Genomic DNA, 25392 nt, shown 5'->3' with positions numbered 1-25392 from the left:
CATCCGCTAAATGGAACATTTATCCGCTGTTCCGTTTTAAAGTCCTCCAAATTTGACGGAAAATCCGCTGAGTTGGCAACACTGCCAGTGATACCTTGTAATCGCTTGGATGGGACACCCTTCTGCACCCCGACCTGGTGCCATCTATCACCTCTTCGCATCATTAGGGCACGCGCTCGCAGAGCAGCACTTCAGCAATTTCAAGGAACTTGCAAAATGACTCGACGAATGGTTTGCCGCAAAAAAACAAGCATTTTCTCGCATGGTAGTTACAACTTACCTGAAAGAAGGGCGAAGTGTGTAAAAGCCGACGGCCAATACTTTGAATAAACAAAAAATTATTTTCCCTTGAAAATTAAGTGTTTTCTTTACCACAAAACCGGAAAAAATTTATGCACACACCTGGTAGTGTATAGGGGAGTCCTTCCTTCTTTCATTGCTGGACCGATAGTTTATATTTTACTAACGGCGTTCGACCTCGGAAGACCATGCGGCAGGTATTTACAAAGTAAGAGAGCACACAATTAAAAATCTACGTGGTTGAAAAGAGTCATAACCCATAACTTAATACTACAATCTGATAAATATCGACAAATTACAGCACATAATTGTGGAGTTAGGTACCATTTCAACCAGCCTGAATAACTTTTTTTTTTTTTTTTTTTTTTTTGCTAGTGGCTTTACGTCGCACCGACACAGACAGGTCGATGGCGACGATGGGATAGGAATGGACTAGGAGTGGGAAGGAAGTCGCCGTGGCCTTAATGAAGGTACAGCCCCAGCATTTGCCTGATGTGAAATTGGGATACCACGGAAAACCATCTTCAGGGTTGCCGACAGTGGGATTCCAACCCACTATCTCCAGGATGCAATTTCACAGCTCCGCGCCCTAAACCGCACGGCCTACTCACTTGGTGTGAATAGAATTACTTAGGCCTATAGTCTACACCTCCTCTGCCTGGACATTATCCTTGTAACCAACAATCTTTACATACTGTTGACTGAATACTTCTGCCTTTTGAAGATCATCACATACACACTCCCCTTGTTCATCAATGATTCCTGGAATGTCCTTCTTGGAACCTGTTTCTGCCTTAAAGTAGTTATACAAACGCTTCCATTTTTCACTAAAATTTGTACGACTACCAATTATGCTTGCCACTATGTTATCCTTAGCTGACCTCTTTGCTAGATTCAATTTCCTAGTGCCGGGCTGAGTGGCTCAGACGGTTAAGGCGCTGGCCTTCTAACCCCAACTTGGCAGGTTCGATCCTGGCTCAGTCCGGTGGTATTTGAAGGTGCTCAAATACGACAGCCTCGTGTCGGTAGATTTACTGGCACGTAAAATAACTCCTGCGGGACTAAATTCCGGCACCTCGGCGTCTCCGAAGACCTTAAAAAGTAGTTAGTGGGACGTAAAACAAATAACATTATTATTATTATTCAATTTCCTAGTAAGTTCCTTCAATTTCTCCTTACATCCACAGACATTTCTAAAGCCATTGTTTGCATCGCACCGACATCGATGGGTCTTATGGCGACAATGGAATAGGGAAGGAAGTGGCCGTGGCTGTAATTAAGGCACAGCGCCAGCATTTGTCTGGTGTGAAAATGAGAAACCACGGCAAACCTTCAGGGCTACCGACAGTGAGAATTAAATTTAAGGCCTTCCCCTAAACTACCATTTCATTCCATGTGAATAAAATTATTTATAGCCTAGATTGTAGTGCCTTATTCCTGACTTCACATAGGCCTACCGATTTTTATTAAATTCTCTTCAGCCATTTTCTCGTGATGCGGATACATACATACATACATACATACATACATACATACATAAACACACAGATGACGGAGAATTAAGAGGTGCTTTTTCTTGTTACTGTGGACACCATTAATACAGAAATACCATACCATTATTTTTTAATTCTGAGCATTGTACAGACAAAACTTTATATATCGGAAATCGGCTATAGATAGACTTATGCATACCCATAACTCTCCAGGAGTTGTGTCTGCTTTTTAACGTTAGTAGTCACGCGAATAATAATAATAATAATAATAATAATAATAATAATAATAATAATAATAATAATAATAATAATAATAATAATAATAATAATAATAATAATAATAATAATAATAATAATAATAATAATAATAATAATAATAATAATCATCATCATCATCATCATCATCACCGTATGGCCTCAGCTACCGTACGCAGACATTTCAATTTGACGCCATCTAGCTGTCTGCTTGTCAATTTTGACATTCCGTTTTACTCTAGGCGTACTAGATGACAGAATAAACCAAGTCTCTCTGGGGCGTCTGTGGCTGAGTTTTAATGAATTTCCTCAGATGAACACCAGATGTATCACCAGAGATCTTTTACATGCCAACATCATTCGACATGGAGTGTCGCATGGACTTATTTCTGCCCTTCAAAAATCGACTATCTCAGCCAGGTTTGAACCCGATATCTTGGGATCAGGAGGCCAAGAATACCATAGATTGGTCCAAAGAGGCAACTAGTGGTCGCGCAAAATTTTACAATGCCCCATTTTTTATTTCGTTCTTTACCACGAACACTGATTGTCTTTTATTGAAAATAATTTTATTACACTTAGTAAAGGTATCTACACTATAACATAGCACGTAACTACTCATTTTCTACTTTGTGAGACAAATATACAAAATAAATCAATGAAAAAAAGGGCAAAATTTCCACAAAGTACTCTTAATTCACCGACTGCCTAAAAACTTGAATACTATTTGCAGTACCTAGCGAGTTGGCCGTGCGGTTAGGGTCACGCAGCTGTGAGCTTGCATTAAATACGGCCACATTCGCTTCCTTCCCACTCCTAGCCCTTTCCTATCCCATTGTCGCATAATGACCTATCTGTGTCAGTGTGACGTAAAGAAGAGTGTAAGATAATAACAATAATAATCTTAATCTATATATATAAAATAAGAGTTTTGTCTGTGATTGCTCAGAATTTGAAAAGAATGGTATTTTTGTATCGGTCATGTCCACAGTAACAAGAAAATGCAATTTTTACTTTTCCGTAATTTCTGTCTGTCTGTCTGTCTGTCTGTCTGTCTGTCTGTCTGTCTGTCTGTCTGTCTGTCTGTCTGTATGTATGTACACGCATCACGAGACAACGGCTGAAGAGAATTTAATAAAAATCGGTATGTAGAGTCGGGGGGTGAGCCGCTACAATCTAGGCTATAAATTATTTTATTCACGCTGAGTGAAATGATAGTTTAGGGGAAGCCCTAAAATTAAATTCTCAAATATTTATATTATTAGTGGTCATATCGATAAATATACATAACTAAAGTTACGTAGAATTAAATTTCTGATCATTTACGTCTTATGCATTTTTACCGTACCGGCTATGATAACAGAGATATTCATGGATTTGGATTTTTGTTGCTAAGTCGATATCAACGCCGAGCCCCGACAAACTGGGTAAACAGAATTTAATGAAAATCGGTATATAGAGTCGGGGAATAAGAAACTACAGTTTAAGCTATAAACAATGTTATTCACCCTGGGTGAAATGGTAGTTTAGGGGAAGGCACCTAAATTTAATTTTGAAATAGCTATGTTCTTGGTCCTATGGAAAAGTACTACATAACAAAAGTTATAGAGAATATAATTTCCGATAATTTATGTTTTATTCAGTTTTACCGTACCGACTATGATAAGAGTGGTATTTCAGAACCAGAAGACAATATTAATAATGTGACGGCCTACAATATCGAAAGCGCGTAACATAGATTCAACAATGACATTACACTGACCGTTGTTTGTTGTAATGTTCTTTGTCTCTTATGCTGACATTCAACTCCGATAGATGGGATTACTGCTGCGTACCGAGTATAACAGCCTAACAGAATATTGGCGGGAAATAGCTGAGGAGTTAGATAACTTTCTTCTTTAGCATGCCAATCCTCTGGTTCATACATTTTCTGATACTGCTGGTACGTAACACACTGGTTCACCATAGTATGCCAGCTATTCGATACCTACTCTGACGCGCTGTTTTGAATGAGCAGTGTGCGCACTTCAGTCTGAGGCTCAGTTAGTAGTAGTAGGAGTAGTAGTATGAACTGGTCTGGAATTACAATTTAGCCCTGTTCCAAATTATAGTACCACAATTCACTAAATAACTCAAAATTCAACCTTGAAAAGAGCCGTTTCTTACGTCTTCCTCTTCACTTTCATTAAATCTACGGTACATTCATTTTATTCCAAATTAGCAGTGAAGATGTGGTTTCTTCTCTGGCTTGGAGGAAAAATTGCCTCCACGTCAGATAGTTCTTTCCCCCGCCAGTGTAGTGAATTGAGATTTTCCGACTCATCGGGTACTCCCAGGAAGCCGATAAGTAAACGGGCATAGTTTTTGCCCTGGAACTATCCACTATTTGAAAAAACACACACACACACACACACACACCGAAAAAAGGACGAAGATTGTTCATGGATCACGGATGTCTGCGTCTTGGTCATTCCAGCTCTGTAGCTTTGGACTGTTAGTTCGGCAGCATAGTACTGTTCGTTAAAAGTGAAAACATGTGTGGTTTTTCATTTGATCGAGTATTTCATATGAAGGCATTGCTTTTAATCGCGCCATTCCTACCGACGTCATTGTAATGACCCATGTTAATTTCAGTTGGGAAAACCACTAAGAGAGTCTTTCTGAGAATCTATAAAGGCAGGCGGAGAGTGAGTGTCCATTATAATGAAAACTCCCCAACCTGATTGTGACTGACGGTAGGCAAGGTGGCCTACCATTACAATGAAAATTCCCTAACCCAGTCTTGATATGAGAAAAGGCGTTGGTGACTTGCCCGTCGTGTTTCAGGGCAACGTTAAGAGCTATGCAACTGAATACAATCTTGCTCACAACGTTTACACTACCTAACCTAGAATTCTGTATAAAATTTAGAATTCCGTAGCGAAGCACGGGTACATCAGCTAGTATATATATAAGAGTTTTGTCTGTACATTGCTCAGAATTTAAAAAGGATGGTATTTCTGTATCGGTCGTGTCCATAGTAACAAGGAAATGCACTTTTTAATTTTCCGTAATTTCTGTCTGTCTGTCTGTCTGTCTGTATACGCATCACGAGAAAGAGAAGAGAATTTAATGAAAATCGGTATGTAGTGTCCGGGAATAAGCCGCTACAATCTAGGCCATAAGTAATTTTATTCACGCTGAGAGAAATGGTAGTTTAGGGGAAGGCCTAAACTTAAATTATCAAATTTTTATGTTATTAGTGGTCTTATCTTAATGAAAATCAGTATGCAAAGTCAGGAAATAAGTCGCTACAATCTACGCTATAACTAATCTTATTCACGCTGAAATAAATGGTGGTTTAGGGGAAGGCCTAAATTTAAATCCTCAAATTTTATGTTATTAGTGGCCCTATCTTAATGAAAATCGGTATGCAAATTAGGGAAATAAGTAGCTACAATCTAGATCATAAATAATCTTATTCACGCTGAAATAAATGGTAGTTTAGGGAAGGCCTAAATTTAAATTCTCAAATTTTTATGTTATTAGTGGTCCTATCTTAATGAAAATCAGTAGGCCTATACAAATTCAGGAAATAAGTCGCTACAATCTACGCTATAAATGATTTCTTTCACACTAAGTGAAATGGTAGTTTAGAATGCCTAAAGTTTAATTCTCAGATATTTGTGTTATTAGCGGTCCTATCGACAAATACGGCATTACTTACCGTAAGTTATATAGTATTACATTTCCGATCATTTATGTCTTATACATTTTTACCGTACTGGCTATGATAACAGGGATATTCATGAATTTGGATTTTTGATGCTAAGTCCATATTAGCTCCAAGTCAAGAGAAAATGGGTAAACAGAATTTAATGAAAATCGTTATGTAAAGTCGGGGAATAAGGAACTACAGTCTATGCTATAAATAATTTCGTAAGACGCTCTAATATCACAGATTCGAAAGAAAACTAAATGTGAAGACCTACAATACAGAAAGCTCATAACATTGAACAACAATAACATTACATTGACCATTGTTTGTTGTGATGTGCTTTGTGTCTTCTGTTGCCAGTCATGTCCGATAGATGGGATTACTGCTGTATACCGAGTATTTTTTTTAAAATTTGCTTTACGTCGCACTGACACAGATAGGTATTATGGCGACGATGGGATAGGAAGGGCTAGGAGTGGAAAAGAAGCTGCTCTAGCGTTAATCATGGTACAGCCATGAAAATGGGAGACCACAGAAAACCATCTTCAGGGCTGTCGACAGTGGTTTTCGAACCCATTACCTCCCGGATGCAAACTCACAGCTGCGCGCCCCTAACCGCACGGCCAACTCGCTCGGTCATACCGAGTATAACAGCCTGCCTGAATATTGCCGGGAAGTAGCTGGGGAGTTAAATAACCTTCTCCTTAAGCATGACATTCCTCTGGTTAATAAATTTTCTGATACTACTGGTACGTAACCATGGGCGCCCGCAAGGGGGGGCAAGGGGGGCGCTTGCCCCCCCCCCCTGGAATTCTAAAAAGTTTATGTTCAGTTGTTTAATATCATACCAGATTATTTCATAAACTGAACTTACTGACAGTCATCGAGCATCTGTTATATTCGCAAATTTCTGTAAACAATTTAATGTTGCTGACGTTATATTGGTATTTATATTCAAGCAAACTGTTAATGTGCCCCCCCTTGGAAAAGATCCTGCGGGCGCCCATGTACGTAACAAACTGGTTCATCATAGCATTTGAGCTATTCAATCCCTACCCTGAGGCACTGATTGGAATGAGAAGTGTGTATATTTAACGGAAAAATGGCAGAAGAGTGTTCATGGCTGTCTGCGGCCTGGTCATTCCAGCACTGGAACTTTGGACCGTTAGATCGGTATCATAGTACTGTTCGTTGAAAGTGAGAAAATGTGCGGCTTTTCATTTGAGCGAGTATTTTATATGATAACATTGCTTTTAATCCCTACATTCCTACTGACGTTTTTGTAATGGGCTAAGTTAACTGTAGTTATGAAAACCTCAAAGACAGTTTTACTGAGAATCCCATAGCGAAGCACGGGTACATCAGCTAGTAATAATAATAATAATAATAACAAAGTTCTTGGTTTGACTCAAGAAATATTATTATTATCATTATACTCTCATTATTTTGATACATCATTGTAAGGACAATGTTCGATAAATTACATTATGAAAATGACTAATAATAGAAATTGTGTAGTATTATACTTCATATTCTTTCTGTCTTAATCTGTTTACCCTTCAGGTTTGGTGTTTCCTTCAGACTCAGCAGGGGATCCCACCTCTACCGCCTGGAGCGTGAAATTTGGGTCGGGGATACAACTGAGGAGGAGTACCAGTACCTCGCCCAGGTTGCCTCACCTGCTATGCTGAACAGGGGCCTCGTAGGGGGATGGGAAGATGGGAAGGGATAGACAAGGAAGAGAGAAGGAAGTGGCCGTGTCCTTAAGATAGGTACCATCCCAACATTTGCCTTAAGGAGGAGTGGGAAACCACGGAAAACCACTTCGAGGATGGCTGAGGTGAAAATCAAACACCTCTTCTACTCATTTGACGTCGCTAGGCTGAGTGAACCCTGTTCCAGCCCTCGTACCACTTTTCAAATTTCGTGGCAGTGCTGGGAATCGAACCTGGGCATCCAGAGGTAACAGTTAATCACACTAACCACTACACGACAGAGGCAGACATTATACTTCATATTCTGGCTGATATTCATTAAAAGTCCACCTGCTGGCCATGATCGTTAAGGCGTTGAAGTCTATATGGTCTGGTACCATGGTTAGCCGGTTTGAGTAACGTCAGTCGAAAAAATTTCACCATCAGAATGTTGGCCGGCATGGTAGGGGAGGTGGTGGTATACAATTTATAAATACTAGATTGCGTGCCAAAAGCCTGGATTAAATTGCAAACCTCTCCACAGTGCTCATATGGAGTGAGGGCTGTTGATGGTGATTAGCCCGTCGGATGGAGACGTTTGACAGGAGTAGGCCGACAGCGGGTTTCACCATCTCCCTTCCTAGTATCATATATCACGTCATTCATTTCATCTCATTAACTCCTCTGATTAAGTTAATGTCAGGAAGGGCATCCAGTCATAAAAACCGCCACGACGGATTCATTTCACCTCATACGTGACCCCATAAAGAAACAGGACAAGGGTTGGAAAAAAAAAATTCTGGGTGATATTCATCGAAACAAACTATAAAGTGTGTTTCCAAACATGTGAGGAGTAACTGGGGGTGGATAGGATACACCCCAAAACAACACAAAAAGTGCCTGTGAGCATAAGCCCTACAGCTGATCCATCACAAGTTACAGGCGTTCTTAATTTGTTACAAGAAATTAATTTCATTTTTATGCCCGTATTGTCAACCTGAGTAAGTGTTATAGTACTTTTAGGAGAATTTCTCCTTTACAAATCAAATCACAGTTATTCCCTTCAGAATAACATTAAATTATTGGTACATGTTTTGTCCTCATAGGGACACAGTCTCAATCAAAAATAGAACAAGGATATATATTAATATACTTTGAAAGACATTGGATGAGTCTTGTTAACTTGTCCTGTCCATGTGCCGACTGAAACATTAAACATTGTCACCTTAATGTGCATGCATCTTGAATTCAAATGTAAAAAGATTAGTAAAAAATGCTGAGTTTGGTTCAGAAAATGTTAGAAGGAGTATCTTTGCCAGTCTTATGTTATTATGTTACTCTGGTCAGCTTGTATGTTGCCTTGAGCCAAACATAAGACCAGCAAGTGTACTCCTTCTAATTTTAACATCTTTTGAACCAACCTCTGTCTTTCACTTTATAAATACTTTTTAAGAGAAGTTCTCCCTCTTGAACAGCATAATACAATGGAACTACAACCTTCAGCTAAAAGAAAGTTGAACTTATTTCTTTTAAGACCTAATACAGACAACTGTAAAAAAAAAAAAAATCAAGATTTTAACTTATACCAACTTGTATATTATGTGTTACTGAATTAACACCAGTGTATTTTTCATGTCTAAAGTGTGTGATATGGGTGAAGTTTGGTATAACGATGTTTAACACATCTTTTTACGTTTTAATTCAAGATGTGAACACATTAAGGTGACAGTGTTTAATGTTTCAGTCAGCACACGGATAGGACAAGTTAACAAGACTCATCCAGTGAAGGGCTCAAAACGTCCAACATACGCTCGAATGCATGCATTGTCGGACATATTCGAACACTCCAGGCATCAATGGCAACCTTGTTCCACATGCTGGCGAAGTACTGAAGTATCCATAACGGCAGCTTGACTCCCAACTTATCCTAAATACGAACTCTCTTCTCATTACAGCTAAAAACCAAAACAGACTTACCTTGTAAATGATTGACCGTAGGGATTATGTTCATAGGGAGATTTTGTATTGTTTTGGGGCTTATTTTCCTCACTTCTATTACTTCCCACATGTTTGGGAACACCCTGTATTTACGTGTCATTTAAAAAATTGCAGCAATGGTAGCTGATGATACAAATTTATACAAAAAAATATCAGAATTTGTACAAAGCTAAGTCTCTAAAGTGTTCCTGTGATTCCAGGTGTCAACTGAGATTCTACACAATGAGACAAGAGCATCATCCAGCTACCACGAGTACCACCTGTTGGGCACCAGAGGACCTAACACTCAGTCCTGTGCGTCCTTCATGGATGAGGATTCAGGCATCATCTTCTACACTCAGGTAATTCTTTCCTTCTTGTCAAAGTTCTCTGGGCATTTTGTCTCAATTAGATCTTCTGGTACTGAGATCTGCCTGTTGTTATTTCTTGATGCACTATTTTATTATCTCTCTTGTCACAGGCCAGAACAAACTGTTGATTCCACCGAAGACTCGATCTTATTTTCGAACATGAGAAGCAAAAGGGCATATGTCCATTTTGTTAAGAATGTTCCAAAAGTGCCCTTTCGTTCCTAAAAGCACTCTGGACTACTGCCTTTATGTTGCAGGGAATGGCAACAGGACAACCGCCTTTATTACACAAATGTGTTAGATTATAATGAACACAAAACTGGCCGTAACTCAGAATCACAAAAAATGGACATAGGCACTTTTGCCTTTCAGGTATGGATTTATGGCTGTGACAGTATGGAAGCTGCTGAGTAACAATAAAAGCATTGTTACCAGACAGTTGGAATTCACTTCACAATGCGTTTCGGAGGCTATGATCCACCCTCCAAGTTGTAAAAAAAATTTTTCCTTCACTTATATCAGCCTATGACACATGGCTTCATATAAAAAACGAGCAAAGATTATGATTTTATAGTTATTTAAACTGACTGCTTATACAAAATATTGTGGCATGGAAAGCCATTGTATCCACCATTTCAGTGTCGAGCTAGGGGATTGCGGGGGAACCTAGCCAGCTCCAATCGCACGCATGTCACCACCCTCTTCCTACTACGGACAACCAGCCAGGGGTGAGTCAGGCACGAATTGGTCAGACACTGCTGCCGTTACTGCCATATGCCACTAGGACACTGGAAGTCTTAAGGGGGTAAAGAAAGTACGAGAACTGTTGAACTGGGAGACTTCCGTATCCAGGGGCATCCACAGGCTTCTAGCATCTGAAGTCTCTCGAAGAGTCATCTTGCTATATAAGACGCATGACTTGCCAGCGGAGGTTCAGTTCAGTTCTGTAGGAGTGGAGAATTCAGTTGTGTTCTGTCGGTGAGTGAGCCTGTGCGTGAATGAGTGTCGCTACAGGAAGGGACACTCTGGCCCAGTCTCTTCAATGAATGTTAAGTGTTAACACTGCTGTTAAAGAGACTTAACATATAATTTAACAAAATGGTCGTCTCAACAAGAATGTTAACCCTAACTAATTGTTAATAGTTGTGTTAAATTAACATGGCAGCAGCCCTGTGTTAAACCTCTTAACAGCTGCTAACATTTCAAAATGGTAGCATGTAGAAGACATAAGTTTGAACCTTAACTGCTGTATTAAGACTATTTATAAACTGAAGAAGGCAATGGATGACCCGTACTAAGAAAAAACAACTTTTTAGAGTTGTCAGAATTTTTTTGTTTTACAAAGATATCTAATTACCAAAGCCATAATGAACAAGATACCAAGAAGAAATTGAAAATAGGCTAGAGTTTCCAACAGATTGAAACTTATCATTGTCTCCAGTGCAGCATTCACTTACAGTTCTTACAAGGAGAGGTCAGACCCTGCGTCCAACTGATTTAAATGAGCTTCAATGTACCTTTTGGGGGATACTCAACAGTAACTCGAGTTTGTTTGGGATCGATCGAAGGACTGATCTCACAATACGTCTGTGGATGTTTGGTATGTCAGGATTCGCATGAGGTGAGAAAACAAAACAGAGGTTTGCAGGCACCAGCTACAGGCAATATCGTGGATACTTGAGAATGTGGCACATCATTAAGAGTTTTCTGTCCATGCTGAAAGCGTTTGAACCAATCGTAAACACAGTTTTTATGTTTCTGTTCCATAGACTTGCACCAACATTGTATGCATCTCTATTTCCGTTATAATTTGTAACAAAACTTGATGTTTATGCGTTGCCCCATTGCACCATGACAACGAGTCTTCACACGCACTACGTTCAAATGGCTGCAGTAGACAAACCTGCTTCAGCTCCTCATGTTCAGATACTATACAATGCTTCCCGAGATGTCTCTCTATTCACGCAGTGTTGTCACACGTTGCCATTGCGATATCCGCTCATTCACCGTACTTTTTAGACAGACCTCATATAGTGGTCCTATCAGCTCATTCACCACAACATTAAAAATTCTCCAGCTGAGTAAATACTAAAGAATACATGCAAAAATGCTGGTAATGTATCTTACTAACTTGTAAATAGCTTTAAAATGTATGTTGATGTATACCTTCTTCTTTACAGATTTTTGTCTATCTTTTGTAAGTTAATTTGTAAATGCTGTTTTAATGTTAACATAAAAGTTCTTGTGAGATATTGAGTAGGATTGAACAAGCTAAGAATGCTTTTAAGAAAAAGAAGTACCTGTTTACAGAAAAAATCGTAAGTTGTAATGTGAGGAAGACCTATGTATGGAGTATTGCTTTATGTGGAAGTGAAACTAGGACATTAGGTGAAAGCGGGGGGGGGAAAGAGACTACTTGAATTTGAAGCTTGGTGGTATAGGAGATTAATGAAAAGTAGTTGAAGAGAAATGGTCACAAAAAATAGGTGTTTAGAAGAGCAGGAGAGAGAAGATGTTTTATGACACAAATAAAAAGATGGCAGGATCATCTAATAGGCCATATACTTAGACATGATGGGTTATTGAAGAAAATAATAGAGGGTTCTATAGAGGGAAAAATTATAGAGGACAACCAAGATTAGAGTTCATGACACAAATATTAGATGACAAGAGATGTGATTCCTACTATAAACTAAGAAGGAAAGCAGAGAAATGTAAAGAATGGAGAGCTGCTGCCAACCAGCCTAATGGCTGATGACTAGAGAGAGAGAGAGAGAGAGAGAGAGAGAGAGAATTGTTCATTTATAAAGTGTTCGTAATTATTGTACATAGATAATTGTTAGTGTTAAGAAATCACTTGACAGTTCTTACTCTGTTGACATACTTCACAATAATTATATAACTGAACAATTTTTGGAAGCTATATGAATGAATATCTTTTAATGCATGTTTCAGGTCAACACAGACTCCATAACATGCTGGAATTCCCGCACAAGGCCACAGTACCTTCCTCAGACCATTGGTCTGGTGGACAAGAATAATGTAACCCTCATCTTCCCTAACGACGTTAAGGTGGACCGCAAGAGAAATCTGTGGGTCTTGACTGATCGCTTGCCTATGTTCATGTTTGGCAAATTAGATCCCAATGATGTCAACTTTCGGTAAGATCTCAAATGTTCACTAATACTTTACTAATATGTTCTGTTTAATTGATTAATTTTTGCACTTAAAGGCTTTGAAATAATGGTGTGTAAATTAGGTGAGAGAAAAACTACATGATACAGTACTTGTGTTATTATAAAAATGCACTTTATTGCAAGAAATTTGTATTTATATAGGCATATACGCCTTTAAAAATGGTCAAGAACTTAAAAGCATCAACAGTACTCAGGCAATGCTCTGTAACCTACGGGACCTATTTCTTTTTACCACAAAAAGTTTGTCGTCTTGAAGGGATCATTGAAAGTCTATTACAGTAATTTAAATGGATTAATGGATTATTAAAAAAGTCTTATCTTACAAGGACAGGCCAATCCCCGCGGCCAACCGATTTCAATGAGCTTCAATGTATCTGTGGGGGGACACTCAACAGTAACTCGTGCGTAAGGGTTTAGGTCAAAACGCTTTCAAGCAGGATCCGCTCCAGACAAAATGGAGGTGATAGACCGCTAAAAGGTGAACAAATTTTACTTAAACATGTCAGGTCCTCAACTTAATAATTTCCGAAAAATTGATGAATCCCCCATTTCCAATGCAACGCATATATATTTGGAGAGTTACATTGCAGTCAACAGGCGTGGATGCCTAGTGGTCACTGTACTTGTCTGCAAACTTTAAAGGCGTGAGTTAGAGTCTCATCGCAGCTATATTTCTTGAACAAATAAATTCATATTTGAGGGAACGTAAAGATAAACATGGAACAAAAATATTATGCAAACTGCAGTACACTTTATTTTCTACCTGAAATCAATACAGTCCTGAACGTTCTCACAATTACTGCTGGATCTCTCTCTCTATATACATATATATAAAATAAAAATTTTAGGTAGAAAATAAAGTTCACTGCAGTTCACCTAATATTTTTATTCACATTTTTATCTTCACATTCCCTCAAAATAATCATTCATTTTATACAAAAAAATATAGCTATAATGAGACTCAAGCTCAAGTCGTCGAGGTTCATAGACAAGTACGGTGACCACTCAGCTACCGCTCCATCTGACTGTGCTGTCACTCTCAAAGTATATAAGCAATGTATTGGAATCGGAGGATTTATCAATTTTTTGGAAATTATTAGGTTGCTGACCTGACACGTTTAAGTAAAATATGTTCGCCTTTTAGTGTTTTATCACCTGCACTTGGTCCAAAGCGGATCCTGCATTATGGCACTTGTTCTCAATTTTTTCCCTCGCCTTGTTAAATTTTATCACTGCCGTCACTGGTATCTGGTTCGGATTCCTCTGGTTTTGCATTGTCAATGGCAGCAAAGACCCAGTCGGTAAAATAAGTTCTGTCCAGATATTTTCCAACTTCTGGTCCTCGAAATGCACAATATGAACTTTCTGCAACTAATAAGAACTCTTTTTGATTTTGCCAATGTCTAACGTAATGTCTCTGTAACACCAAATTTTCTTTGCATAGTTCGGTTAATTCAGAATTAAGCAAACTTTAATTATTTTATTTTATTAAAATAAACAGTGCTAAAATTTGCATTAATTTTAAGTTTTACAATATCTATAAAGAATTTTTCTCATTTAGTGTATTTGCTGAATTGGTAGCAGTCACACAGACCTTAACACAACACACATACACACTGTATAGATGGTTCATGATAGCCCTGCCGAGTCATAGCTTACGATGGAAGCTGTATATCACCAACCTATTTAGAGCACTCCTTGTATCGTTGTTTGGTCCAGACCAGTTACAACTAAGCATGGCATCTGTCGAGTAAAAGTCTGGGTCGATGTTGTCTTGTTTCTTCTGTCTAGCTTGGAGAAGCTCTCGTTGCTGCTTAATAGATGGAAGCTGCATTCTGATTCTTAGGTTTCGCAGTAAAAACATCTCTAAATCTAGTAGATATGCCGGTCTTGAGAGTGATGTCTTGGAAATTCCAGTGTTCTTTTAAAAATTTAGCCTTAACATATTCGATGACTCTTAGGTCAGATTCTGTTAAATGTTCTCAAATGAGTTCCAACCTGTATGTTAGAATGTTAGCATAAAATAGTCATGGCCATGTTTAAGGAGAGACTCGTGGGTTACATGATGTTGTATCTACTTCTGATGGCTGCTGAACTTGAAGTGTGATGCTCAAATATTAAAACGAGCTCACAACTTCCAGGTCCTCCTTTCCACACTGAAGTCTTTCACTCGCCGTGATTCTTCCTGCTTTTCAGAATACCATTTGGACTGTCTTGTTTTAGTTCATTTCTAAGCTATTTTTGGTGGCATAGTCCTCAAGTTTGTCCATTACATTTTGTAATCGCAACAGAAGTGTCAAGGGTGATCTCTGTGGTGTCTGCCAGTGGAACGTTGAATAAGTTGGTGCTTAGGGAATCACCTTGTAGAACTCCATTACTCTGTGTTATTGTTGTTGGAGATGTCTTAGGAACTGTAATTTGTTAAGAAGGAAGCCATACCTTCCAGTTTCACCTTAGTAAAATGTAACTTAAAAACTTTTCAGTCTGTCAAACATACAAAAATTTGAATATAAATTATAACACTACCAACGTACCTGCAAAAATATATACACTGTTGCCAACGGCCGTAGCCGTGTTGAAGCACCGGATCCCGTGAGATCTCCAAAGTTAAGCAACATTGGGCGTGGTCAGGAGTTGGGTGGGTTGCCACGCGCTGTTGGTGCGGGGTAAGGGAATGGAGGAGCAGAAAGGAACTGGCCACCCTACGGCACGTAAACTCCGGCTCAGGAACACCTCTGCGGCGGTTCGGACCTGCCTTCGGGCAGAATAACCCTTACCTTACTTACTTATACACTGTTATACAAAGAATGACATGTTTCGTTCTACAAGAACATCCTCAGATTCTCTCAAATCACTTAAATCACATGTATACATGTACAGCAGGGGCGGTTTCTCCATAAGGTTGCAGGTTTGCGCTACCCCCATTCAATTTTTTTGTTTATTTTAGGTAAAGTTTCATAACTTGGATTACTCAACTACTGCATTTTCATTCAACAAGATAGACCTTTCAAGAACTTGAAAGAGCAAATATTGACTACAGGATACTTTACAAGCCGGTACTCTTAGATGTTCACTGCAGGAGCCGCAAAGTTTGCAGCGGGAAGTCAACCTGAGGTAGGATGAAAATCTAGTCTGCTCGAGGGGTGCGCGGGGCTGCTAGAAGTGTGCTTTTGGGCTGCTACAGGGATGCGCGGGGAGAGGAAAAGATAGGCGTGGCTTCTTATACATTGCTTAAATGGAGGTTTATCAACCTGGCTCCTCCTACCACGGCCGACTGGATCCCTCGCTGCGCTAAGGATATAGCTAGAGCGAAGCATCAAATCGGCCGTGCTCCTATGTAATCAACTACTAGCAAAGTCGCTAGAGACCGTTGCTGCTCAATGTGAGATTCTGTTATAGAACAGGAGTGTCATCTAGCGACACCGGATGGAAGTTCATCTGCGGGATCACGCCCGGTTGGATCCCTCGCTGCGCTCGGTAAGGAGCTAGCTGGAGCTATTCGTCCTGGCTAGAGCGACGCATCAAGTCGGCCGTGGCTGGATATATAACTAATGGCTCTAAATTTGAAAATAAACACCGCCATTTCTTTCAGTATAGTCGTGAGCTTTGTTATGTGCGTACAAGCTAAGTAGCTTATTGATTACATTTTGTAAACATTCGTGTCAGCATGTGTGTTTTTATTATTGTGCATTTTTATCAGTTACTGGTGTTTTTCCAGATCATGAATTCGGTGCAGTCTAGGCCGTTTCCGCAAAGGACTGCCGAGCAAAAATCCGAGGTGAAACAAATGGGTAGGCCCACGCGACGTTTAATTTCGAAACCAGATACATTACAAAAGGATATTTTTTCAATACCGGAATTAGGCTACCTCAAAGCGTTTCATTTCAATATGGTAAAAGAGTTTTTAAATGAAAAAATGTTGATGCGTTGTAGTAATATTCCTGAAAATAAAAATGTAAAATGTTTGTCCGGTCCCAAGTCCGGAATGAGAAAGGAGGAGGGTTTGCTGGTCTGGCACCCAGCTGTAAAATTGCCAACGCCGAGTGTTGGGCGGCGGGAAATAACCTGACTCCCTAAGGGGGCCAACGGCTTCGGGCGAATGAGCCCCTTTGGGTGGGGTGATGGTCCCCACAGTGGAGGAAATGCCACTGGAATCCATTATGCAGCGTCTGTTCTCCAGGTTAGGGGCGGCTGCACAAGGCGTCTGTACTCCAGAGGAGCGGCCTCATTATCACCTCACTGGATCACATCCAGAGTTGTAATTCGGGACCTAGTCCCACACAGGTGACACCTTGACAGTCAACCATGGAAGGTCTTTTAAGGAATACTCCACCGGCTGAACCAAGAGTTCAGAGAAGGCAGCATTCGGATACGGTGGGCTGCCACCTGAAAGATACCGTGAAGTCGGAGGCACGGAAATACCCCAGTACTACATACACGAATGAGACAAAATCAAGAATCAAACCAAAGCAGATAACATACTTCTCTACACACAACATAAACTCACTCATGCAAACCGGTAAACTAAAAGTGATCACCGACATAATGGACCAACACAAAATTCTTATCATGGGATTACAGGAAATTAGAAACACTGACCAGGATGCCTTGGAATCTCAAGGGTACAGACTTTATAAAGGTATACCCGGGAAGAGAGTGATGAAGAATGTCCCACAATTTGGAACAGGATTTTTGGTCAGCCTTAAAATAATGAACTCAGTTCAAGAATTCAGATCACAGTCTCCACGACTCTCAACGCTCACCTTAAAGGCATCTAATAAAATCTATACTATAATAAATGCCCATGCTCCCACTAATGATAAAAACAACTCCTCAAAAGACCAGGAGGAAACAGGAGAATTTTGGGACCTATTGGACCAGACCATAGATAACATCCCCAAACACCATATAAAATTATTAATAGGCGACTTCAACGCTCAACTAGGCAGAGAAGGAAAATACCGTGACATCATCGGAAAATGGCCAGCACACAAGAAAACAAATAAAAATGGAGAGAGACTAGTTGACCTGTGTAGAAACCATAATTTAATCTCAAAATCTACATGTTTTAAGAGGAAACCTCAAAAACTCAAAACATGGAAACACCCTGACTACACTAAAGGAGAATGGCAACTGGACCACGTCTGCATGGACAAATACCACCACAAAGAGATCTATAACGTCAAAGTCCTCCGAGGAATAGACACAGGTTCAGATCACTACGTAGTTAAAATTAAAATTAAACTCACTCCCCAGAGGAGACAACAAAAGCAAGCCCTTAAAACTAAAAGAAAAATAGATCCTACCCAGCTAATCAACAACAAAAATTACCAGAAAGCAACTGAAAAAATAAAAATCACAGACAAACTTGAAGACTTAGTACACAACCTTAAACAAATTGCAGAAGACCTAGCTCCAATTAAACCACGTAAAAAACACCAATGGTGGAACAGTGAATGTGATGAAACAGTGGAGAAAAGACATCAGGCATGGCTATTACATCAGTCCCAAAAGACAGAAATATCCTATCAAAAGCTAGTAAAACAGAGAAAAGAAACTACCCAAGTCTTAAGAAGAATAAAAAGACAACATCATAAGGACGCCCTGCAGTTAATTGAAGAACAGTTCAGTAAAACTAAATCAAGGGACTACTACAAAACCTTCAGAAAGCAGCTCCAAAAATATGAACCCCCGACCCTACTGATGAAGGATGAAGATGGTAAGCTGGCCCATAACAATAAAGACAATGCAGAAATTCTGGCTAAACATTTCAACAAGCTTTTAAATTGTGAGGAACCTACAGAACTCCTTCATTTGGACACCAACACCCCGATAAAAACATCACCAGAAAACATCAATCCCCCCACAATAAAGGAAGTCTACCAAGCTCTGAATAAATTAAAAAACTACAAAGCGCCAGGAGAAGATCAGACCTTTGCGGAAATCTGGAAATATGCAGGAACCTCAGCAAAAGTTGCCCTCCATCAACAACTTGTCTCTATCTGGATTAAAGAAGAACTACCAGAACACTGGACAACAGCCCTCATTCATCCTCTGCACAAAAAAGGGGACAAAACCGACCCTAATAACTACAGGGGAATCTCTCTCCTAGACATAACATACAAAATATTTTCAATAATCATCCTTAATAGGATAAGTTTACAACTTGAGAAAGAACTAGGAGAATATCAAGGAGGTTTCAGACCCTGGAGGAGCTGTCCTGATCAGATCATGAGTCTTAAGTTGATAATGGACTATAACAGGAGAAGAAACAGAGATATGGTGATAACATTTGTAGATTTCAAGAAAGCTTATGATTGCATCCATAGAGAATCTCTGTTTAAAATTTTAAGACACCTTGGACTACACCCCAAATTAATAAACATGATAAAATTGACTCTCACCAATACCAAGTCAAAAGTGAAGTTTAGGGGTGAAACATCAGAGACATTTGAAATTAAAACTGGACTACGGCAGGGAGATGGGCTCTCACCACTATTATTTAACTGTGCTCTAGAAATGGTAATGAGGGAATGGTTTAGAAAATGTCCCCCCCAAAATAAAGATTGGCCGAAAAATCAAAACAAATTGCCTGGGTTTTGCTGACGATTTAGCATTACTAGCAGTGGACATAAAAGAAGCAAAAACCCAGATATCAGAACTTCAAAACATTGCAAATAAAATTGGCCTCAAAATATCATTTGAAAAAACAGAAATTATGCCCCAAAAACCAACACAGCTAAAAGAAGTCACCATAAATGGTAATAAAATCAAAATAGTAACTCAGTTTAAATATCTTGGAGAAGTAATAACACATAACTTAAATGAAAAAATCTCAATCCAAGTAAGAACAAATAGATTAGCTAAAGCACAAAAATTAACATGGGATATCTACAAAAAGAAATGTCTATCAATAAATACAAAAATAAAACACTACAACACAGTTATAAAACCAGAAGCTACATATGCAGCAGAAACACTCTTTTACCTGAATAAACAATCAAAGACTGACAGACTTCAGAAAATTGAAAGGAGGATTGGAAGAACCTGTATCAACAAAAAATATCAGAAAGATGGACAGTGGCGGTTAATACCTAACAAAGTCGTGTACAAAGAGCTAGAACCCATTACAGATACTATGCGTAAGAGGAGACTGGGATTCTTTGGACATATCATGAGGATGCAGGACTCGAGACTTCTGAAACAACTAGTACAACATAATCTCGTCTCAAAAAATACCACAACAGGATGTAAATGGATCAGAGAAGTAAGAGAGGATCTGAAGGAAATAGGCCTTACAACAGAAGACACCAAAAATAAGATAAAATTGAATACAAAACTCAAGAATACAAACCTCCGCTTTACCCTTACACAAAACAAACCAACAACACGCACATTTTCAACTGAGGAAAGGGCACGAAGATCGGAGCGTCTGAAGAAGTACTGGGAGGACTGCAAAGCCCGAACAATCCCTTCAAAGAGACCTGAACGACGGACTGACTAAAGTGATCCTATGTGGTCATAAAAGAAGAAGAAGAAGAAGAAGAAGAAGAATAGAAAAGTATTGTTGATGTATCTAAATTTGAAAATCAGCCTGTAATCATATTATATCATTGGTAAAAATTGTGCACCACAGAACTTTTTAACCACCAGCCGCCACTGATGTACAGTATTGTTTACGTTTCGTAAATGTGTCAATGATAGAGAGTTAAGTGATAATATGACTAGTGTATAAACATATAATAATTGTATAAGTATTCAACCATCACCGTATTATCATAATTAAAATACTTCTATACTTATCTAGACTGCCAAAGCTTAGTCTCAGGACTCACGACTGTGGTCATGGAAAGACTAGTGGAAAGTTTTGGGCATAACATACTGCTTGACAGAGAGGGGAGGCGAAGCAAGGGAGGAGTGAGTGAACCGTTGTGGATCCTTCCTACTGGAGAGGGGAGAACAGGTTAATTCCTTCTCCGAGTTATAATCCATGGGGAGGGGATGGGGAAGTAGAGACGGAGTGAGGGGAGCATTTTCATATTCAGTCATTCAGTGGACGACCAGGAAAGGCAATTAGTTGACGAAGAAATGGATAAAGAAATTACAATGAATGAAATTGAAATGGCAGTAAGAAATATGAAGAATGGAAAAAGTGCTGGAAGAGATGAAATTTCAGTGGAGATGATAAAGGCAGTTGGTGCTGTAGGCCTGCAGTGGACATATCGGGTTCTCAGGAATGTCTGGGAGAATAAGGAGGTCCCTGAGGATTGGCAAAAAGTAATAATCATCCCAATTTTCAAGAAAGGCGATAAGAAAGTTTTGAAGAACTACAGGGGAATTACTCTAATATCCCATTTTGCTAAGATAATGGAAAGGATACTGGAAAGTAGAATAAGGTTGAGGGTTGAGAATCAGATACAGGAAAATCAGTTTGGTTTCAGAAGTGGAAGGTCAACAATAGAGCCCATTTTCATTATGAGACAACTAATGGAAAAGCATTGGGAGTATGGGAATGATATGGTGATGACATTCATTGACATTGGCATTGACATTGAAAAGGCATTGAAAAGGTGGCAGGACAATTTGGTTCAAAATAACTAGTGGGCTGAGACAGGGAAGTGTTCTATCACCAATCCTGTTTACGATAGTAATGGATGACATCATGAGAACAGCAAAAGCAGCATATGGAGGAAGAGAAATGAACATGTTATTATTTGCAGATGATATTGTGATTTGGGGAGAAGACGACGGGAAGGTTTAAGAACAGTTGAACGTGGTGAATGGGAAGATCAAAGAATGTGGATTGAAAATAAATGTAGAAAAGAGTAAAACTCTTGTTATGACTAGAGGGGAGAAAGAAGGGAAAGGTCACATTAGACTTGCAGACAAGCCCCTGGAAGTAGTGGAAACGTTCAAATACCTGGGGAGTGAATTAATGGAGAATGCTTGACTGGATGCTGAGATTAGTAAGAAGATTCAAGCTGGAAGTTGTTTCTATCATAGCGTAAGAAACATGTTATGGGACAAAAATGTGCCAATGGAAGCAAAGGATACTATGTACAAGATGTATTAAAAACAACTTACGGAGCAGAAACTTGGACAATGACAAAGAAGGACGAGAGTCGAATACAAGCAGCCGAAATGAAGTTCTTGAGGAGTATGATACAGAAGAGTAGAAGAGACAAAGTAAAGAATGAGAAAATCTGGGAAGAAATAGGAGTGGAAAAAATGAATGATAGAATAGAGAGGAGCCAATTAAGATGGTTTGGGCACGTAAAGCGAATGAGTGATGAAAGTATGCCAAAAAAAGTGATGGAAATGAAAATGCAAGAAAGGAGAGGCCGTGGACGACCACGATTGAGATGGAAGGATACAATCTAACGCAGTATTATAGAAAGAAACTTGGACTGGGACACAGTGTTGGAGGAGGAGTGGTGGAAGGACTGAGGAAAGTGGAGAGGTATCATTTTTGCCCCTACCCGGCTACAGCTGGACAAAGGGAAATGATGATGATGATGATGGTGATGATGATGACTTGTCATATTATCACCTAACTCTCTTATCATTGACACGTTTATGAAACGTAAACAATACTGTACATATATACATGTGATTTAAGTGATTTGAGAGAATCTGAGGATGTTCTTGTAGAACGAAACATGTCATTCTTTGTATAATAGTGTGTATATTTTTGCAGGTATGTTTGCAGTGTTATAATTTATATTGAAATTTTTGTGTGTCTGACAGATTGGAAAGTTTTTGTTACATTTTAGGAACATAGGACAAACACAAACGGAGAAAACAAACTCAACTGGTCAGTGATGAAGAAGTGCCAGTTGTGTTTTTTCTAAGTGTATGGTGTATCTTATTCTCTTTCCCATTGTGTTTATTCTATTAAGATGTTCCTTTTCATGCCCCCATTTCTCTCTATGTATTTCTTGATTTGACACTTGTTCGTTCATTTCTAATATTAGTATACAATATATTAAATGATTTTATCTCTTTCCAGAATCCTGACTGCCCCTGTAGATGATGCCACCAAAGATACTATCTGCTCATCTAACTACAACGGCCCTGAGCCAAAGATTGAAGATCGATTTGGCGCAGAAGATCTTCCTCTGTGCCGGAATGGGGCAGACATAGCAACATGGAGCATGTTTAGCATGACACTGCTACTACTGGTGCTTGCAGTGCAACAATGACTGTCTACTGTGTAAACATGTGTAGCTTCTGTGTTCATATTTACTGCTGCATAGCAGTCTCGTCATGTACAAGTTATTGAGAGGTCTGTGCAACAGCTCAGGATTACAGTACGCCCAGCAATTTAACGTTTAGAGTGATGTGCAAATTACAAACATTTGTCAAATCGTGAGACGACAGATGTGACTGGGGTACAAGCTGCCTTCCATGGACACTTAGACAGTGTGACATATCTCACAGTTCTATTAATGAAAAAATAGCAGTACCACAAAAATGTATGAGCTGCATATTAAGTTACTGTACTGTATGTAATTATTTACAAAATAAGAAATTGATTTATAATCAATGCTATTAACTGTTTAATTTATTTAAGTATAATTTTTAGGTCCATACTTATGCTTAGGAATCTTTCCATATCTTCCTTAATTACTTCTTCTTCCATGGACCTTGCACATGATACCAGAAAATACCTAAATCATTGTAATACTTTAACTAGTAGCAGCTAGCAACTCTTAAACCAAGCACTCAGCAATAGTAAGCAGCATATAATATGCGATATCCTAATATAAAACTGATATATCGTGGACACAGTGGAACCCCTTATATCTGTGAATTTTATTGAGAATTTTGGGTCAACCTCTCCCTTGTGTATCCAGCTCAAGTGGATTTTGCTATCATGTAATTGTCAGTGTTGAAAAAAAAAAAAAGTGTCACAACGAGCTGGAAGAAATTCCACTTCATTCTGCTATGATCGATCGATCGATCAATCAATCTTCTGCATTTAGTGTTGTTGCCCAGGTGTCAGATTCCCTATCAGTTGTTTACCTAGTCTATTCTTAACCGGGCGAGTTGGCTGTGTGGTTAGGGGCGCGCAGCAGTGAGCTTGCATCCGGGAGATAATGGGTTTGAACCCCACTGTCGACAGCCCTGAAGATGGTTTTCCGTGGTTTCCCATTTCACACCAGGCAAATGCTGGGGATGTACCTTAATTAAGGCCACGGCTGCTTCCTTCCCACTCCTAGGCCTTTCCTATCCCATCGTTGCCATAAGACCTATCTGTGTCAGGGCAACATAAAGCAAACTGTTAAATAAAAATAAAAAAGTATTTTCTTAAATGATTTTGAAGAACTTGGAAATTAGTAGAATATTGCCCTTCATAAATAACAGTTGAACCTGAGTTTTATATATATATATATATATAGGGTTATTCACCTAACATGTTACACAGAAATAACTTCTAAACCATTAAAGATATCGGCATTCTGTTTTCATATTCGTAAATGGTACCCAGGGTCTTAGTTAAAATTGAAATAATAAATAAAGAGGTTCAACCTATTCAATACAAAAGAATAAGAAATGCAGCGATTACATTCTTATTTAATAATAAGTAGAAGTGGTACTGGTTTCGACCCTAGTCCAGGTCATCATTTCCTAATTTAGCGATCTTGATCTTAAGGCCCATGTAAGAGAAGGCTTTCTGTTTAGCTTGGTTAGCTTGTGCATTTAAAGATAAAAATGTCATGGTTCCGTATTGAAAAGTATCACAGTTTGAAATAATAAATAATAAATAATAATTTTTATCTTTAAATGCACAAGCTAACCAAGCTAAACAAAAAGCCTTCTCTTACATGGGCCTTAAGATTAAGATCGCTAAATTAGGAAATGATGACCTGGACAACGGTCAAAACCGGTACCACTTCTACTTATTATTAAATAAGAATGTAATCACTGCATTTCTTATTCTTTTGTATTGAATAGATTGAACCTCTTTATTTATTATTTCAATTTTAACTGTGATACTTCTCAATACGGAACAATTTTTTTTTTTTAATCTTTAAATACCCAGGGTCTTGTAAAATAACTTGCTACTTAGTCTCATGGGGTGATTAATAACCGAGATATTGATTTTAACTCCATATTTTAAAATGGAATGGCATACATTCATACAGCTGGTCTAAAAGTTCAACTGCGTACAAGTTCAAATACGTAAGTATTTTCAAAATCAGACAATTACTTTTTGAGATATAAATAAGAACAGCATGCGCAGTTTTGCATGCCGCATCAGACGGCATGAAGTCGGGCAAGGACATATTGACGCGCAAGCAGTTTCCTGGGAGTGAGTTCAGCCACAGAATGGATACCAGGCATGTCACCTCGCAAACATGTGATGGGTTTGCAAAGTGTGTACGACAGGCGAAATCATGACAG

General features: G+C 38.9%; 1 protein-coding gene across 1 annotated transcript in view; it reads left to right on the top strand.

Annotated features, from left to right (window-relative positions):
* Nucleotides 1-23535, top strand: part of LOC136874194 (protein yellow) — a 128428-nt gene extending 104893 nt beyond the window's left edge. Inside the window, exons 3-5 of the mRNA XM_068227961.1 lie at nt 9638-9778; nt 12743-12948; nt 22994-23535. Of these exons, the coding sequence (XP_068084062.1) occupies nt 9638-9778; nt 12743-12948; nt 22994-23186 (540 nt within the window). The 3' untranslated portion in view covers nt 23187-23535. The remainder of the gene's footprint in view (nt 1-9637; nt 9779-12742; nt 12949-22993) is intronic.
* The last annotated feature ends 1857 nt before the right edge of the window (nt 23536-25392 follow it).

This window comes from Anabrus simplex, chromosome 5 (assembly GCF_040414725.1).
Source record: "Anabrus simplex isolate iqAnaSimp1 chromosome 5, ASM4041472v1, whole genome shotgun sequence".
Lineage (NCBI taxonomy): Eukaryota > Metazoa > Arthropoda > Insecta > Orthoptera > Tettigoniidae > Anabrus > Anabrus simplex.
Note: the sequence above shows the minus strand (reverse complement) of the source record. Positions and strands in the feature narration are given on the sequence as shown.